Raw genomic sequence first — 18480 nt, forward strand, 5'->3', positions numbered from 1 at the left:
CAGCTTGGTACTGAGTGTGTGTGGAGAAGCCCCTGTCCACGTCACAACCTCTTCCTCTGACAACCCCTTATCTCTGGGAGTGGCTGTTTATTGGACCCCTCCTTCCCTCTGGCTTCCCTGGTGGCCCCTCTTCCCTCTGGGCTGCTCTTGCATACTGGGGACCACAGCCTCTGGGGTGGGGCACAGAGACTTGGCCTCATAAAGATCTTGGTGATAACCTGGCTTTTTTTTTTTTTAATTCATTTATTCATGACACACACACAGAGAGAGAGAGAGAGAGAGAGAGAGAGGCAGAGAGACACAGGCAGAAGGAGAGGCAGGCTCCATGCAAGGAGCCAGACATGGGACTCGATCCCGGGACTCCAGGACCACACCCTGGGCCAAAGGCAGGCGCCAAACCGCTGAGCCACCCAGGGATCCTGATAACTTGTTTTTAAAACAGGTTTATGGCCCTGGACGAAGAAAGGTTCTGCGCTGAGCTTTCCATTGGAAATGGTTTGCTTAAGCGAAGCCGGTGGGCTCACGCTCGGCCCACCCAAGGTTGCCGCCCAAGGGCTTCAACTCACTCACTCAGTGACCTCAGGCCGCCAACTCTCCCTGGCTGAGTGGCTTCCGAGGTGGAAGCGAGGATGGTAATTCCTGCTCTGCGTACCTCCAGGGGGCAGAGGTGAGGCTCAAAGAGGGGGGTGTCTGTTGGAACTCCTGTGAGGTGTCTTTTTCTTTCTGCACCCCTTTCCCCTCCTCCCCTCCAGCACCCCTCATCTCCTCCTCTAGAGGCTGGGGCGTCACCTGCTGGCACTGGGGGGTACTACTGGAAGGCTCATTGGCGCCTGGTGTCCATCGTGGATCATGACCCCCGGAAAGACTCTCTGGTTCTCCTCCCCCTCCCTGTGGGGGATGGAGGCAGTCCCCCAGCATTCAGCCACTTAGGGAATAGAAGGGATGCTAGAACCAAAGCCCTGGGGGCAGAGTGGCCTCCTCATGTGAAGCAGCACAGCATCTGACCCATTGTTTAGAAAAGGTACAGCAGAGCCAGGGGAGGAAAAGCAGGTCACTCTGGGATTCAGTGGTCCAGCATGGACTGGGGCCCATTAGCCCCAACTCCGTGTCAGGTGCATTCCTGCAGCTCTCCCAGAAGGACATAGTGCTGGAGGGAGGGTGGCAGTCAGCCTACGGTTGACTACAGTAGTCTCCATAGTAGCCCCCTGCCTTACCTGTTAACCCATCCTCCCCCATGCACCTGATCTTACCAGTCACTGGCCCTCCTGACCTTCAGGATAAAACCAGGCTTCTCCTGGGCCCACAAGGCCCTGAGGCCTGGCCCCCCACCCATTATGTCCCCTCCCTGCACCTCAACCATTCTTTTCTTTCTGCTTGAACACACCAAGTTCTTTTTGGCCTTCAAGTTTTTGCCTATGCTGTTCCCTCTGCCTAGAACACTGTTCCCACCTTCATGTTGTGTGTGGCCTCAACCTCAGGTCTCAGTTGAAATATTTCTTCCCCAGAGAAGCCTTAATCTGCCCTGTCATTATTCTTCATCTCTTCACACTAATCACAATTCGATATTATTCCTTTGTGGTTTCCTTGGTGTTTGTGTGTGAGCTCTATAAGGGTGGGGCACAGAGTGGGTGCTCAACGAATTTCCACTGCATGGATAAATGGTATGGGAGACAGCATGGCCTGCGAGCCCGAGTCAGAGGCCCCATTCCAGACTTGCTGTGCACCCTCATGCAGGTTTGGGCCTTCTCTGGGGCCCACTATGTCCAGTGAGGGGAAGATATGTAGCCTCTGAGGGCCCTGCTCTTCTGATGATCCTTGAGCCATCTATGTGCACCAGGGTACACCCTTGATTTCTGGGACACTGAGACTGAGGTCTGCTGGAGGCTGGGAAAGGCCAAGGCAGTCAGGGTCTAGAAGCCCCATCTCCTGGGACTCTGTCAGGCTTTGGTGGCTATAGTCTGGCCCAGTAAGAGCAGTCCCAGGAATGCAGAGCGAGAATGTAGCCCAGAGTCCCCCCCAACACCTTGGTTCTTCTGCCCAACCTGACAGCCACCATGCTGAGCATCCAGGGATGGAAGGGGCAGTTCCTGCTGTGCCGATTCTGGTTCCCTAGCTGCGGGTACAAGGGTCTGCCTGCTTAGGGTACTCAGGGTAGAAGGACACTGCACAAGAGGTCAGGAGCCTCGCATTTCAGGACCTTTCTCTCTCTGCTAACTTTGGGCAAGTCTTCTCCACTCTCTGGGCCTCAGTTTCCATGCCTGTCTTAGGGACGCACTCTTAGGACTCTTCGGGCCCTGACATCCAAGATGACTGTGCTGATGCCGGGGACATGTGTGCTGCTTCCTTGCCCCAGGCCTGGGGAGCCTGCGAGGGGGGCAGCGCTGGGAGCGTGGGAGAGCCAGATGTGGTGGCTGCTGGCCCCGCCTGCGCGAGTGCTGAGCTGGCCTACTGGGATTCTCCCACTCAGGCGCCCTTTCCGGGCCCCCCTCCCCCTGCCCCACTGAGAGCTGCGGCTTCCGGCTCTGACAAGCGTGGGTGGGGGGGTCTGGGGGGGTTCAGTTTAGCCTGGTTCCCTCCTTCAGGGAAGAGCTTGGGCCTGATTCTAGACAAAAGTCTCTATTCCCGTCCTGGCCTTACATGTTACAGAGCCTTGTTCAGTCCTTTCCAGCACCAGCCTCAGTCATCTGGGCTGTAAAATGAGCATTTGGATGGGCTTCCCTGCAGCCCTGATGGTGGACCTCTGTGACAGCAGCTCCCGGAGGTGCCTGAGGATCCTTAGCTTTACTGGGGCTTTCTCGATCTGCTCTTGTCCTTGCATAAAATGCCCGGTGCATCGCTCATGTGGGCCTCGCAACAACTCTGTGAGGTAGGCACATGCGTCCCCATTTTACAGCTGAAAACACTGCGGCTCCAAGAGCTCAGGTAATATAATTTGCCCAGGGTCACACAGCTAGAAAGTGGTGAAGCTGGGCTGGAACTTCCAATATAAGACCGACCTCAGCCTCTTTATCCTTGAGTGTGCCCCCATGCAGTGGGAGAAATGTGCTGAACCCTACAGCCCAGAGCTCCCTTCTTCCTCTATACCCCACTCACTCCACCTGAGGCAGGATGCTCTGTTGCCCACTGTCAGCCCAGCTTTTCCAAGTCAGCGTTGTCCCAGGCTGGACTGGGCCAGCAGCTCCCAGCATCTGGGCAGCTGGGAGACTATTCATGGTCCGCCCTGTTCGTGGTGGGACTAGGGACTGTGTGGGCACCCCCCCCACACACAGTCCTCGATGGTCCTGCTCATAGGTACTGCCCACTGTGCACGGGGGAAACAGGCCCAGAGAAGGAATAGTTCAGCTCAGGGGCACACAGTGATGGGCTGCACCAGAATGAGGGAAAAGCTGTATTTCAACACTGCTTCCAGACATTACTGAGTCCTTCAAGTACATTACAAATTGCACTCATCTTTCAAATCATTCCTCAAATTAGCTCCATTTGCCAGAGGAAGAAACTAAGGCTCAGGAGTTTCAGTGACTTATCCAAGATCATGCAGCCTGGAATCACAGAAGCTGAGATTGGAACCCGGTTCTGGCTCTGGCTCTGGAATCTACCCTGTCAGTCATGGCTCTCCTGCCTCATCTGTCCAGCTCTTGGTGAGTGCCCTGTGGTGTCCCATGTGGCTCTGCGTCCCCCAGCCCCATCTCAGCTGAGAGGAGGCACAGCAGCCCTGGTGCCTGCCAAGGGTTAATGGTGGTAGGGGCTAAGTGATTCCAGATGGGCCAGCCGGACGGCTGGGCTGGCCGGAAACCGGCCGCCGCCAGCTTCCCGGGGGAGCCACCACCAGCCACCCCCTCCCCTCCATGCTGCATCTCTGGCCCCCATCTGTCCCCTTGCTCTGGGGCCCACCAGCCTCTTCTCCCTACCCAGAGCCCAACTCTAAGACACTTGTAAAGAGAGCATCCCAAGGTCCTTCCAGCACAGTGAGTTCAACCCTATTATGTACAGATGGGAGACTGAGGCTCAGGGAAAAGAAGGTATCTATCCAAGGCCACACAGCCAGTCCACAGCTGGGTCTTCTCGCTTCCAGACTTGGGTTTCTTTGGGGGGGGAGTGGGAAATTAGGACTTGAAATGCCTCCTTGCTCCCCACCACCGCTCCCAGCTGTTCTGGTCCTAGCAGTTGGGCCAAGGCTTTGGAGGTGAATGGCCAAGGCAAATGCTAGGAATTGCAAAGACTCATAGAATCTTCAGGCATAAGAAATCCCAATGTAGGCCTGCCCCTGTGGTTTTTGGAGGTCCCCTGTAGTCCCCTCTGTAATGACTCCACTGCCCCCAAGCTGGGCTGGGCCCCCTCTCTTCCCAGTCTCTCATGGCCTGCACACCATAGCTTAGGGCCAGTCTGATGGCCTGGCCCAGATGCTCTGCTGAGCAATCCCCACTCAGATAAGACCAAGAAATGACCTCAAGCTATGAGATTGTGGTTGGCGTAAAATCCCAGCTCAGGCAACCCTCCTGCTCTGTGAACAGGGGCTTAAGGTGAGGCCCAGGAGAAGAAGGGGGTGGACAGAGGTACAGAGGGTAGGACAGAAGGGGCTCTGGGCAGAGTCAGGCTCTACCTGTGTGACCTGGGACACCTTTTTTGCCCCTTCTCTAGGACTCAGCTCTCCCATGTATACAGTGTCAGGACAGAGGGTGACTCACCTCAACTCTCTAAACCCTTTTAAAATGATGCCCTTGTGGGTCATGTGGGTGGCTCAGTGTTTGAGCATCTGCCTTTGGCTCTGGACGTGATCCCTGGGTCCTGGGATCGAGTCCTGCATCGGGCTTCCTGCAGGGAGCCTGCTTCTGCCTCTGCTTCTCTCTCTCTGTGTCTCTCATGAATGAATAAACAAAATCTTAAAATAAATAAAATGATGTCCTTGAAATAAATAAAATAAAATAAAATAAAATAAAATAAAATAAAATAAAATAAAATAAAATAAAATGGTGCCCTGGGCATCTAAGGGCCAGAAGTGATTAGAGACATCTCCCGGTCTGAGGAAATAAGGGCAGAAGAAGAGGTGGGGACACGAGGTCCAGCCAGGTTTTGGAGAAGCCTTGACAGACCCTAGCAGGGAAGGGAGGGCAAGAGGCTGGAAAGGGGACATTAGCAGGTACTCGAAAATATGTGTTGGGTGACTGAATGAGATGCAGAGAAAAGGATAACCCTGGAAGAAGGCGGGGCAGGAGGCCCAGTCTGCTCTGCAATGGGAGTCTTGCCCCGGGGTCAGGTCACCTGTGTCTGTTCTGTCATGGAACTTGGGAGACCTGATTCCACTCCAGTTCTGCCATTGCTTGTGGGAGCTTGGGAAGCTCATTCCTCTTCTCTGGGCTTCTGTTTCATTGTCTATAAAATGGGGAAATAACCCTTTCCTGGTACTTGAGGGACAGCGAGATGACAGGAAGGAATGTGTTTGGAAATCCCAAGTACACCGGGTGACATCGCCAGGTCTCTTTCCCTCTCTGTGCCAATTCACACCTGAGCCTTGGGTTTCTTCTTGTGACAGCGACTGATAATCCCAAAGCCTCAGTTAGTTGCCCCTCTAAATGCACTCTCAGCCCCCCTGCTATTCCTCAGGGTACCTCCCTGTGCCTCCTGTGTCTCCACTAGCCAGGGCAGCCCTGGAGTCAGGGACTGTGTGTTGCTCACTACCACCTCCAGCACCCCACATGGTGTCTAGCACATGCTTGTTCAATAAACGGATGTTGCCTGAATCAATCATATAGGTGCTCAGAGCTGCCCTTATGGATGTGGAAACTGAGGCACAGACAAGGGAGTCGGCCCCAGGTGCTGCGCGGCAGGGCATCAGAGAGGTGGGGCCGGACCACTTTTTAATAAAAGTGACTCAGCGGTTGGCGTGGGCTGCGGAATTTCTAAACATCCCCTCACATCCTGAGAGAGCAGGCGACGGAGAGAGCAAGCAGAGGGAAAAAAGGAAGAAAAACAAGAAACTTGGGGGAAAAGAAAGAGGGGGAAGAAACTGAAATTGAAAACAGACACACGCGTCCACCTTCCCCGCCCCCTCGCCCCCCTGCTCCCGGCTGAGCCAATCAGAGGCGGCCCTGCAGCCTTTCCCCCAAAGCAGGGGGAGGGCAGGGAAGCCCACAGTGGTGTGAGCTCCCGGGCTGCCAGCGCCCGCAGTCCCTGCCCATCCCGTCTGGGATCCAGGATCCCTCTGCGAACAAGTTGGAGGCAGAGGGCAGGAGGACGTCGCGGAGAGGACCCGGCCCCCCTGACCAGCAGCTGGGGGCAGCAGCCTGTGCCCTGCAGCGCAGAGGGCCAGACCCAGGGCGGCCCCTCCTGGCAGCCCTGCTCCTCCAGAAGGATGCTTTGGCAGTGAGGCCACTCCTCACTCACCCCTGCAGCCCCCCACTCTCTCCATCCTCCTGAGGCTCCCAGGGCCCGGAGATTAGGCTGTCTTCCCTGCTCTGCGACCCAGCCGTGGCCCCGTTGGGGAGTCCAGCAAAGTCTTTCTGTTAATGAGAGGTCAGCGAGGAGGACTTCCTGGAGGGGGTGACAGCCCAGAGCTCAGGACTGTGCCCACCCCCGAAGGCATCAGCAGCAAGGTAAGTGCTGGGAGAAGGGGGATCCCCAGCCCCTTGTCCTGTCCCCTTGCTCCAGTCTGTGCCTTCTTGGGTAGGTCAAAAAATGGAAAATATTTTTAACAAAACCAGATGGGAAGAAGCTGGGAGGCTGTGGGCGACGTCAGGGCTGGAGGAGCCAGTTTTCTCTTCTCCTGCTCAGGCTGCTTCTGGGGTGGGTGGCCCAGCCGGTCTCCATAGCCCTGCTGTCCCCTGCTTTTGCCAAATGAACCCCAGAGGTTTCTGGGTGCAGACTGAGGGCCTCCAAAACATAGAACCGCCTGAGAGGGCCGGGGAAAGCTGGCAGGAGCTCGAGAGGGGAATTGGGAGACAGCAAGGAGGGTGCACGGAATGGAGATCTAGCAGGGGATAGGGGACTTCAGAGCCATGGCCCCTGTCTCTGGGCCCAAGCCTTGTCCTTAAGAATCTGTCTGGCTCTAGGCCAGTCGGCCGCCAGGCAACCTCTGGGGATTTAAATGGATTTGCAAATTTTCCAGATTCCTAAGATGTCCTTCCAAACCCCCAGTGGCTGGGAAAGTGCGAAGGCAAGGGGGCTGTGGCAGGCCTAGCCTAGCAGTCACAGTCTCACAGTTGGGGCTTTGGGGCTGGGGGCCTGGGATCCGCCGTCAGATGTAGGGGCCCCTCTGGAAAGAAGGGGGAGTCGGTTGCTGGGCCCTTCCCTCTGGACCCAGGCAGCTGCTCAAGCCGCCTCGCTGTCTCCCTCCTTCCGACGCTGCTTTCACTCCATCCTAAAACATGAATCTGATCACGATTCCTTCTTTGAGTCTCCCCTATAGAAAGCCCCAACTCCTAATAGTAGCTGCCACTGATTGACACTTACTGCATGCCAGGACCCTGCGGAGAGCTTTATGAGCATGATCTCACGTAACTCACCAGCGGCTCCAGAGGCAGGGATGGATTTTATGTTGGTTTTACGCATGAGGTTCACAGCAGCTACAAAACTGTATCACGGTGCTAGTAACTTGCAGAGCTTGGGGAGATAATAAGCTCCCTGCCGCATTTCTCCAAACTTGGTCCTTGTGTTCCCGCCAGTCAGATCCCAGGGTCCCCAGGAGGAGTATGCACAATCTTGCCTGTGAGAATGCCCCTCCTCATTTTCCGTGAAGGAAAATGGAGGGAAGGCCCTACCTCCCCCTCCTCCAGGCAGCCTTCCGGGGTCCTTCCAGTCTTCCAAGTGCTTGCCATGCCCTTTGCCTTGTTGCTTGGCCTTCTCTTCCTGTTTGTGCTCTGTGTGCACATCAGAGATCATTTGGGCCCCAAGTGACCCCATCTTGTTTTCCGTCCCCAACATATGCAGACAGGCAGGCAGTGAAACAGAAAATGTGCTGGCAAAAGGTAGGAGGGGCTCACTGAAGACTTGCTGTTCCCAAATGTGAGACCAGAACCAAGCCCCACCCTTCCCTCAGGTGCCCTTCCAGAACAGCACGCTGTTCCTCCAGACTGCATTTTTCTATGTCAAACAGGGAGGAGTGTCCCTGCCTGTCTGCCATCCCAGAATGCAGGAGGCCTCTAGGGAGATATCTGAGGTCATGCGGTCCTCCCCTGCCTCCTTGCAGCAGGCCCCGGATCCGTAGCCCCGGATCCGTAGCTCCGGATCCGTAGTGCTGCTGTGTGGGTCACCGCCATGGAGTGCTTTCACTGTGCCAGGCACAGAGCCGAGACCCCACACACCTTGTCACCCCCACAGCAGCTCTTGGGAATCTGTATTGTCGTTACCCCTGTGTTGCAGACCAGGAAGCCAAGGCTCAGAGAGGCTATGTGATTTTCCCAGTGTCACATAGTTAGTAGAGTTGGTACTTAGGCCCAAATCTACTTGAAACTGAAGACTTACCCCCTGGCTACCCAGGGAGCCCCAGGCCAGAAGGCAGGGAGTCTCCATTCTCCCACTGAGGCCGTTCCTGGCTCCAGCACCTTCGGCGGCAGGCTCCGCCTGCACTGGGTCTACCCGAAGTCTGGCCGGGTCCTAAGTGAGGAAGGAGGACCATCTGGCCAGCACCTTCCCTTTAGTGGTGATGGGACAGCCCTCCCTCCTCTGTGGGAAGAGGAGCTGAGATTTGTAATTGCCCCCAGATGTGGGACAGCGGAAAGCCCCGCAGATTCAGAGTCAGGAGACCTGGCGTTTGCCCTGGCTCAACTCAAGTCCGCTATGTTGCCAACTCGGGTCCCCGGATCCTTTTTTTCTGGGCTGTATCCACATCTGGAAGGTGTTGGGCACTGGGGTAAAGAACATCAGGTCTGGGCATCAGAGGACTGTGTATTATTCCCTAGTTGGCTCCTGCCTGGCTGTGTGACCCTGGGCCAGTGCTCTGTCTCTCTTGGCATCGGCCCCCTCCTCTGTAGGCAGCAGGGAGGCATGTAGTCTCCGTGAGGATAATATTGATAAAGGTGCGTAGTAGATCTTGCACTTCTCAGGGCTGGACCCAAAGGCCATTGGCTGAGAGAGGCCCACTGGCCTCCCTCCGTCCTGAACAGGACTTGGCAGTGAAGTTAGTCTATGCCTCACCAAGAGCTATGCCCCTGGAAGGGACCAGTCTAAAGGCCTACCTCCACCTTCCAGGCATGGTCTGGCTCTGAGACCTTCTGGACTGGAGGAGGGCACTTGGGGTTTTTGCTCAGGATGGGCTGCTGAGTGTGGTGGGGAGGGAGGAAGGAATGAGAGGGTCCCTAGACTGCCCTGAAGTGCCTGCCATGCCCATCTTACTTCCCTGCACATGTTTCAGAACCCTGTGGGCAGTGGGCCCTCGGCATGGGGGGACATCTTCCTCCACTGTCTTCCACAGGCCTCCCTGGGGGCCTCCCAGCGGCAGATTTCACAGCCGCTCAGCCTGGGAGCAGTGTGGGCAGGGTGAGATGACAGGGACCCGCAATCCCTGAGCACTTTCGTTGTACTTCCCATCCATTACTGTGAAGTTCACTGCTGTCATTCCTTGGGGCTTCGAACAGGCCTGGCATTCAGAAAGTGCTCAATAAATATTTGCCAAACTAATAGAATCATCACAGCAACCTCCAGGAGTAGATATAAACTCTCTCTGCTTTACAGATGAGGAAATGCCCAGAGAGGTTAAGTCAGTTGCCCAAGGTCCCACAGCTAGGAAGTAGTAGAGCTGGGTTTTGCATCCGGGTGTTTGTGACTTCAGAGCCCAGGACGAGAGGCTGGGTGGGGCACGGACCACCCCTGAGGATCCAGCATCAACTCTGAGAATGTGCCTCAGCCCCTCAGAGTTCCAGAGGTGGTCATCAGACCCCGGGACCCATCCTGTGTGACCGTGGGTGAGTCAGTCCTTCTCTGGGCTTCAGTTTTCCCATCAGTAAGACCAGGAGGTTGAACAAGATGATCTCTGAGCTCCTTCCAGGCCTAAAACAATTCCAGGATTCCAAGCCACGCCAGCCCAGATTGGCAGCCACACAAGCCCTGTTGTGTACTCAGGCATCATGCATATTTAACTTCACAATGAAAGGGTTTTTTCTTACCCTTTCTCTACCCTTTACAGAAAGAGGTCAGGATCGATGACCACTAATGGGAAACTGTAACCTGCAATAAAGAGGAGGAACTTTCTACAGTTAGGACAACCCATTCATTATGCACTCAGTTTCTTGGGGAGCTCCAAGGGCATGTACCTGCAGAGCCCATGGGCCCATTTTTCTGGGATACAGAGGAGGGAGGGCCGGGAGATGTGCCTGCTGGAATGTGTATGTGTGGATGCTGTGAGCCTGCCTGTAGGCCCCTTCCAATGCTGATTTTTCAAATCTTGTATGCTCCGGTTTCAAGAGGAAGAAGGGCTTTGGCTGTGTGGTGGACGGATGAATGATGGGGTCCAGAGGTGAGAGAATCGATGTGGGGTACAGGTGGGAGCGGGTGTGTAATTTACACACTTGTTGCTTCCAGTGTAGGAGCCACCTTAAGACCCTCCCAAGACTTCAGATCCAGAGCCTGCAGGTAAAGGGCCTCTTGAACCCCCGGACTCCTTGCCCCAAGGAACCATCCTTCCCAGGTGTTTTCTGGGGTACCGTGCCCCCAGCCTAGTGCAGGAGGCTGAAAATCAAAGTGTATTGCTTTAACTGCATTAATATCCTCTCTTCTCCTTGCTTCAGATCAGGGCTATTTGATGTCTCAGGTGCCTGAAACCTTTCATCTGCCAGAGGTACCAGCTTCTCCGCCCTGTGATAGGAATGATTATCCCTTGGGAAGTGGAGGTAGCGGGCCAGGGAGTCAGTCCTTGAAGGTCAGATATGAAAAGGATTCTGGGGGTCACCTGGTTCAACTTCCTTCATGTATGGTTGGAAAACAGGTCCAGAGAACGGGAGGGGTGCGCCTCCAGTTGTACGGATGGTCGGTGGTAGTGTGGAGCTGGGGACCCAGCTGAGCACATGCTGTGTCTTCACCGTCCATTTCTGCCGTCCGAGGTTCACTCAGCCCCAGTTCTCCCTGGGCTGAGGTCTCAGGGCAACGTTTGGGCTGAAGAGGAAATGCCATTTCCATGAGGGGTGGGAACCCTCTGGGGTGGGTTTGTGGACTTGGAGCTCTCACCACATCACTTCTCCATTTTGGCCATGATTTCCTTTTATACAAGTGTTGGGGGAGGCCAAGGGGGCAGCTCAGTGACCCCAAATGTTCCATCTCGCTTTGCCCTTAGTCCTGCCAGGTTTCTGTGGCTGTTTCCAATCCTCATTGCTGCCCTAGTGGCGTTCCCTCCTGGGAAGTAGAACCAGCTGGAGGTCAGAGTCTCCGTGCCTGAAGCTGAGCCTCAGTTGGGCATGGGGGGATTCCAGGGCTAGTCCATAGGGCAGGGCTCAAAGCTGTCAAAGCTGTCACAGCCATAGCTGTGAAGGGAAAGTGGACTATGGACTATTCTGCTCTTACCTCAGTTCCTGGGCTGCAGTCAGTCTGCTGAATGGGTAGTGAATAGTGATAAATAAGTGCATGGAGAGATGGATAAACAGACCGGTGGCTGGCAGGCTGGCTGGACGCTTGGCCTCACTGTTAGTCCAGAGAGCAGAAATGATGTTCCACGCCTGAAATTCTTTTTTTTTTTTTTTTTTTTTTGTAAAGATTTATTTATTTATTTGTTCAGAGAGAGTGAGAGAGAGAGGCAGAGACACAGGCAGAGGGAGAAGCAGGCTCCATGCAGGGAGCCCGACTTGGGACTCGATCCCGGGTCTCCAGGATCACACCCTGGACTGCAGGCGGCGCTAAACCGCTGCGCCACCGGGGCTGCCCACACGCCTGAAATTCTTAACAATTTTGTAACCAGGAACCCTGCGTGTCCACTTTGCAGTTGGCCCCACAGATTACATGGCTGGTTCCGCTAGGGAGTTTTAGGCAGGGTTTGAGAAGGTTTCGTATCCAAAACTGGCCTCGCTGCCTCCACTGTCCCCATTCGAACCCACACCCTCCCATAGATGCTAACCTGCCTTGTTACTCCCGTTTGAGGACAGGAGCTCCTCCCCACCCCCGTAGTGCTTGGAGTTGGACTCTTACCACTGCCCAGCCAGCAGCCAATTCCAACCCCCCGACCACATCCCGCTATCAATGCCCTGAAAGTTGGCTACCTAGCGCCTCCGGGACAAAGCCTAAATCTTCACCCAGGACCCTAAGCCTTTCCCAAAGTGACCTCCACAATATCTTCCTCATGTCAGATGTGAGCCTTTCCCTACCCCTTTGCTAAAGAGCTCTGATTTCTTTAAAAAAAATTTTTTTTTTTAAGATCTTACTTATTTATTCATGAGAGACAGAGAGAGAGAGGCAGAGACACAGGCAGAGAGAGAGAAGTAGGCTCCATGCAGGGAGCCCGATGTGGGACTTGATCCGGGGACTCCAGGATCATGCCCTGGGCCGAAGGCAGGCGCTAAACTGCTGGGCCACCCAGGGATCCCCAAGAGCCCTGATTTCTGATGTAAAAGTTCTCCCCCTGCTGTTTTCCCAGATGCCCTGAGTTCTCTCTCCCACTTACTACACAGAGCCATGTGGGATAGCCAGGAGTGACCCTTGCCTGGCATCATCTACCGAAGAACCCCACTAAACCCTGGAGGCCCAGCTGGAGGCCACCCTCTCCTCACTGGAATAATCACGTATTCATGACCCCTGCCCTTTACTGAGCACCTATTATGTGACAGGTGCTTTTCATCATCACCACTAACCCTCCCAGCAATGGAAAAGGAAGTCCCTTCTGTCATTTTTCTGGAAACTGGGACTCAGGGAAGTTAAAGTCAAACAGGTCACGCAGCTACAAGGTAGGAGGGCTGGCACTTAACTTGGACCTGGATTAAGTGGGTGCACAGCGTGACTGCAGCCCCTGGCCTGGCTGAGCTCCCATGTGCTTTTGGTGCCCTGGGTGGCATCGTGCACAACTTGCTGCCATCAAGGGCCCCCTTTTGCCCTCTAACCTAGCCTGTCCCATCACCACCCTAGAAAGAAAGAGTCACCATCACCTGCCTGTGCCAGCTCCCCAGCCTAGTGAACCCTGAGGTATCAGGGGACAGCTGAGGGCCCGGGCCTGAAGACCAGAAGGGCTGACCCTATAAGGCCATTTGATCTTTTAGGCTGTGGAAGCATCTATTAAGCATCCACTGTATACCTAATTCCATATGAGGAATTTGGAGGCATCTGAAAAAATTGTTAGGTGCGTTTCCTCACTCAGGAATCGAGCGAAGGGACTAAGACAAAGGTACAGGAAGGACGTGGTTGCCAGAACCCACTGAACTTGGGTTCGGGTCCTGGGTGGGCCTTTACAACCCTGACTGTGCAGGGAGACACCCCCCTCTGGCTGAGCCGGCTGCAGCTCCCCGTTCCAGAGGAGCCCCTCTGCAGGGGGCTTTCCCAGCATCTCATCTATCATGGGCCTCCCCCCCAAGCCTGGCCGGGGTGGGGGCCGGGCTGCGCACTCCCTGGCCGGCCAGAGTGCCGCTCTCCCGTGAGTGAAGGAAGAAGAACGAGGCCACTGACTTGGCACAGGGCTGTGTGCCAGGCCCTGTTCTAAGCGTCTTACTTGTATGAACTCATTCAGTGGCCTCCACTGCTCGGGACGAGCCCCGACTTCCAGATGGGCATGCCGAGGCCCAGAGGAGCCGAGTGACAGTCTGTGGGAGAATCGGGGTGCAGGGCCAGAGAGAGGGGTGAGAGGCGGGCGCGGAGAGAGGGAGAGGGAAGTGAAACGTGGGACTTTCTCGCCCCGAGGGCTCTGAGGGGAATCTCAATGCTCCCGTTGGCTCCTGTTGGTGGCAGGGCCTCTGTCAGCCAGCTCCAGCTCCCTCTCTGCCCGCCGGCGGCCTGGGCTCGGGGCTGGTGGGGGCAGGCCACGTGCTGGTGGGTCAGGACCAACGGCCTGAGGCCTGCCTGCCCCCTGCCCACTTGGCTCTGAGAACCCATTCTATTTGCGGCCCCCACCCCGGCCCAGGGCTGATCCCGGCCTGGCAGCAGCCCCGGGAACAGAAGGTTTGCTTGTCTGCGCCCGCCGCACCCCCCTCCCCAGCCTCGGCCTGGGACCCCTCTCGGGGGCTCCTCTGGCTGCCAGGACCTGGGCTCTCCGTTGCCATGGCACCGGCCGGAGATGAGGCTCTGGGGGGCAGGGGAGGCGGTGCGGGGAGGGCAGCGAGGGATGGTGGAGGCCCGGAACTCTGCAGCTGCCGAGGTGCTGGGGCCCCACCAGGGGCGGGCCTGGAACCCGGGCACAGCCGGCCACACACCTAGCCCGCCTGCCTGGATGCTGCATCTCCGAGGCGCTCGGGGACGGGCCACTGTGTGGGCATGGCCCCTGCCAGCCCCAGGCTGTCCTCAGCAGGGACTCCTCTCCTCAACCGTGTGCTCACCCTCTGGCTCTGCATTGAAGTTGCAGGAAAGTTCTGAGCTCCATCCCTAGCTTGGCTTTACCTTACTGGGTGAGCTGGGGCAGGCCCCTTGCTCACTCTGCACCTCAGCAAGGGAAGGATAGGACCCTGACCTCAGGATCCTCCGGTCCTTGAGAGCCTGGATTCTGTATGGACCCCATTAGGGTAAACTTATTTGGTACCGTTTCCTTGTGGACAGACCTGTTTCTGGGCTGGAGACATACAGTCTATCGTGACGGTTAAGAATACACGTTTGGAGGGACTCCTGGGTAGCTCAGCGGTTGACTGTCTGCCTTCGGCTCAGGTTGTGATCCCAGGGTCCTGTGATTGAGTCCCAGATCGGGATCCCTGCAGGGAGCCTGCTTCTCTCTCTGCCCATGTCTCTGCCTCTCTCTCTGTCTCCAATGAATAAAAAAAAAAAAAAAAAAAAAGAATGCAGGTTTGGAGTCAGACGAACCTGAGTTTGCATCCCAGCTTCATGGCTTACCGGCTGTGTCGCCTTGGACAAGCTACCAGACATCTCTGAGACTCAGTTTCCTCCTCATGAAAGGGAAATCAAGATTGTAACCCCCTCACAGGATTGTTGTGAGGACAAAACAAAATCCCTGGTGTAATGAAAATTTTTAATAGCCTGAGCCCTGAGGATCCTGAGCCGTCCAAGAATGGAGTGGGTTCCGGATGAGGTGGTGAGACCCTGGCCATGGGAGGTGTGCTGCTGTGGACCGACAGCTCCTTGGTTGGCAGAGTGGGAGGGGCAGACGTGAGCAGGGAGTAGCTGTGACCCCTCCCGGCCCCACGGTCGCACTCCTGGCCCCACGGTCACAGGGCTCTATGAAAGACGATGTGACGCCCATCCTGTTCTTCAGCTTCAGTCTCAGCCCAGTACAAGGAAAGCAGGATGGATGGGACAGGTCAGGACGCCGAGGGGAAGGAGTGGGGTGGGTGGCTCACAGGCTCAGCCTGTGCTATGTGCCAGGCAGGGAGGCCGTCAGGTGGCGTGGAGCCAGTGTGCTCTGGGGTCGGTCTGCTGGGGACTGGGCACTGGCTTCACCCCTGACAAAGCTCCGTTGACCTCAGGCAAAGGATCCAAGCACTCTGTGCCTTGCTCTCCTCATCTGTGAAATGGGACAGCAACACAGAGGGGTCACAGACTGTCCCAAAGTCATTCACATAAATGGCTTAGCCCAGGTATCGGGTGGCACCAACTAAATCAAAGATAGCTATTGAAATTCCTGCTGTTTGCAAGGCCTGCTAGCGCCTTGTTCCATTCTGCCGGGGCTCTAGGAGGTCCAGATGGGATCCAGAGGACTCTCGTCCTAGGATCCACGGGGCCTGTGCAGAACCAGGCCTTCGGCCCTGGGGTGGAGGTGCCCTGGGGGTGGAGGTGGGCAGCCACGGGATGGACAGAGCAGGGAGGCCAGCGAGGCGCCAGAGAAGGCAGGAAGTGTTTGCTCGGCAGGAGCACTCGGCAGGCCTCCCTCCCTCCCTGACCTCCTTCTCAGGACGGTTCCCAGCCTGTGTGGGGACCCAGGCCCCCTCCCCTGGGCCCCCAGTGGCCGTGAGGCACACACTGAGCGCTTTCCCACGAGCTGTTCCAAGTAACTGGGCCCGCATTGTCCCCCACCCCCAAGCACACACTCTGGCGGGTGAGGGGGTGTGTGGCAAGAGGAGGGGGGGCTCCGGCGGTGGGGGGGAATCAGTCCGTTCTTTATCAGCCTGGCTCTGATCCAGACAGATGTTTCGTTTTATTTTGAACTTCCAGAAAATAGGTCATTTCTTTCCATTGTGTCCCTGGGGAGGCCTCCTGGGGAGAAAAGCACAGAGTGAGTGACGAGTGTGGGGGCCTTGCTTGGGCCCTGGGGAGCTGGGAAGGGAGCAACCTCCTGTCCCCAGTCACGATGAGCTGTCGCCAGGGCCAGGGCACCAAGTTTCTTAAAGGCTGAGCTAAGAAGCCAGCCACTTCCTGGGGGTGACAGAGAGAGAGCCACGGAGGGGCCAGGGAAGGACATGATCAGAGAGGTATTTCAGAAAGGTTCCTCGGGCTGCCGTGTGAGAAGAGGCAGGAGGGGACACATCAGAGGTGAGGAGACAGAAGGAGGGCGGTGCAGTAGGACAGCCAGAGGCCACCAAGCTGGTGCCGGGGGCGGGGGGGACAGGGGTAGGGGGATCAGAATGCCAGCCCATGGAACTGGCACTGTTATTCTCCCCACCTGGACTTCCAGAACAGCTAGAGCCCATGCCAGGCCCCAACTTAGTGGATTTCTTCTGCTTGGTTTGGGGGAGTTCATAGGTACCTGGACACATGAAGGCCCTGAGGCTCTAGAGGAGCATGGCAGATGGTAAGGCCGGGAGCACCAAGCTGCGTCGCTGTGTGATTGGGCCAGGTTGCTCTCTCTCTGGCCTTGATGTGATCCTCAGGCTTGCGGGGAGATTCACTGTGCTGGAGGGGGAGTGCTGAGCCTTCACCAACAGATAGAAGTGGGGCTTCGGATTGAGGGTGGCAGGCGGGAGCCCCACAGCCTTGGCCCCTTCCCAGGCTTCCACCCCCTCTACCCAATGGACCCTGCGGTCCTCCCTGGCTCCCAGGATGAAGTCCCCCCTCGCCCCCCATGCTGCAAGAGCGCACCTACATCTCAGCCCACTTGGAGTAAGGCCACATGGGCCACATGGGCCACACGGGCCACACTCTGCCAGGTCCAGTCAGAGTGGCCCTCACTCACGTGCTCTCCCAGCTGCTGGAGGGAGGACTCAGTCCCTGGCTCCAGATGCCTCTTGCCCCCACACACTCCCAGGCCTAAAGCTGGCTGCCTTCTCTGAGCTGAGTCATGACATCCAGGCCAGGGGCCCCTCCCTGGCCCCCACCCCCACCCCAGCATTCCAACTCTGCATAGCCGTCTTCCTTCCAGAGCAGGGTCCTGAGAGCCACAGCAAGGCGGCCCTGGAAGTGCATCCAGGACAGCCCCACGCACCCCGTGTACAGATGGGAAGACCAAGGCTCAGAAAGGGACACAACTGCACTGTAGATGGGTGATAGAGCTGGGGCTGGAACCCACACCCCCTAATTCCCAGCTAGGGATCTGCTCCAGTTTGTCCCAGGGGACGCCAAGGGTCGGGGGGAGAGAAAGGTGTGCAGAAGAGAGGAAGAGGCCACCGGCAGGACACTTGAGTCCGTGTCCCACTTCTGCCTGCAAGAGGAGCCACTTCCTCTTGGTCTCAGTCCCGGTTCCCTGTCTGGGAGGGGCAGGACAGGGAAAGTGACTTTGATATGGAGGTTTAAGTATGGCAGGGCAGGGGGCGTTCTGTGGGAACAGAGTAGGCAGTGGATGTGGTCCGAACGCTGGGTCTTGAGCCACCAGTCCCACATCGGAGCTGGGACTGGAGCCAGGGCTGCCCGGTCAGGTGAGCATCAGTGTCCCGCTGGCCACCTCAGCCTGAGGTCAGAACATTGGCACCTGTCCCAGGTTTTCTCTTGGCCTCAGTTTTCCTGCCTGTACAATGGGCACAGGAAGAAGGTTGGATTGGATAGATGATCCCTAAGGGCTGTGGAGCGCTGCTATTCCAGGACTCTAACCCCGTGACTCCACAGCTAAGCCTCCTCCTCCCTCTGGCATCTCGTTTATTCAGGGCATCCCTGGCCAGAGAGCCCCACTCCTCCTCCTTGAAGCAGGGCTTCCTCCCAGCCCCCCTCAAGGCTACTTCTGCCCAGCCTGTTCCCTGCCTCCGGATGGAGGGTCCCTCTGTCCATTCAGGTACCCACAGCCCCTCCAAACCCTAAAGTAGCTCAGTGGCAGCTCTCAATCCTGCCCCTTCCCTTATCCTTATCTCAGAAAATGACATGGTGTCCCAACACACACACACACACACACACACACACGCTCCTGCCCCCCTCCCCCTGGTATTCCACATCAGAAACAGAGGAGTGGGGGCTCACGTAAACTACCTCTCACTCCGGCCCCCCAGCATCCATCACCAAGTCCCATCTCCTCTCAGCTAAACACAACTCAGTGCCATCTGTCTGTGTCAGCCCCTA

General features: G+C 56.5%; 1 protein-coding gene across 3 annotated transcripts in view; it reads left to right on the forward strand.

The window, feature by feature from the left end:
* The first annotated feature begins 6115 nt into the window (after positions 1 to 6115).
* PDGFRB (platelet derived growth factor receptor beta) overlaps positions 6116 to 18480 on the forward strand; it is a 37703-nt gene continuing 25338 nt past the window's right edge. For 2 of the 3 annotated variants that reach the window (XM_077895920.1, XM_077895918.1), the window contains exon 1: positions 6116 to 6590. Coding sequence is in view for 1 of the 3 variants with exons in the window: in XM_077895918.1 (XP_077752044.1) it covers positions 6504 to 6590 (87 nt within the window). In the remaining 2 variants the exon portion in view is untranslated. Of the gene's footprint in view, positions 6591 to 16374; positions 16531 to 18480 lie in introns of those variants that run through there. The other variant, XM_077895919.1, reaches the window with a different exon arrangement.

The sequence above is a fragment of the Canis aureus genome, chromosome 4 (genome assembly GCF_053574225.1).
Source record: "Canis aureus isolate CA01 chromosome 4, VMU_Caureus_v.1.0, whole genome shotgun sequence".
Classification (NCBI taxonomy): domain Eukaryota; kingdom Metazoa; phylum Chordata; class Mammalia; order Carnivora; family Canidae; genus Canis; species Canis aureus.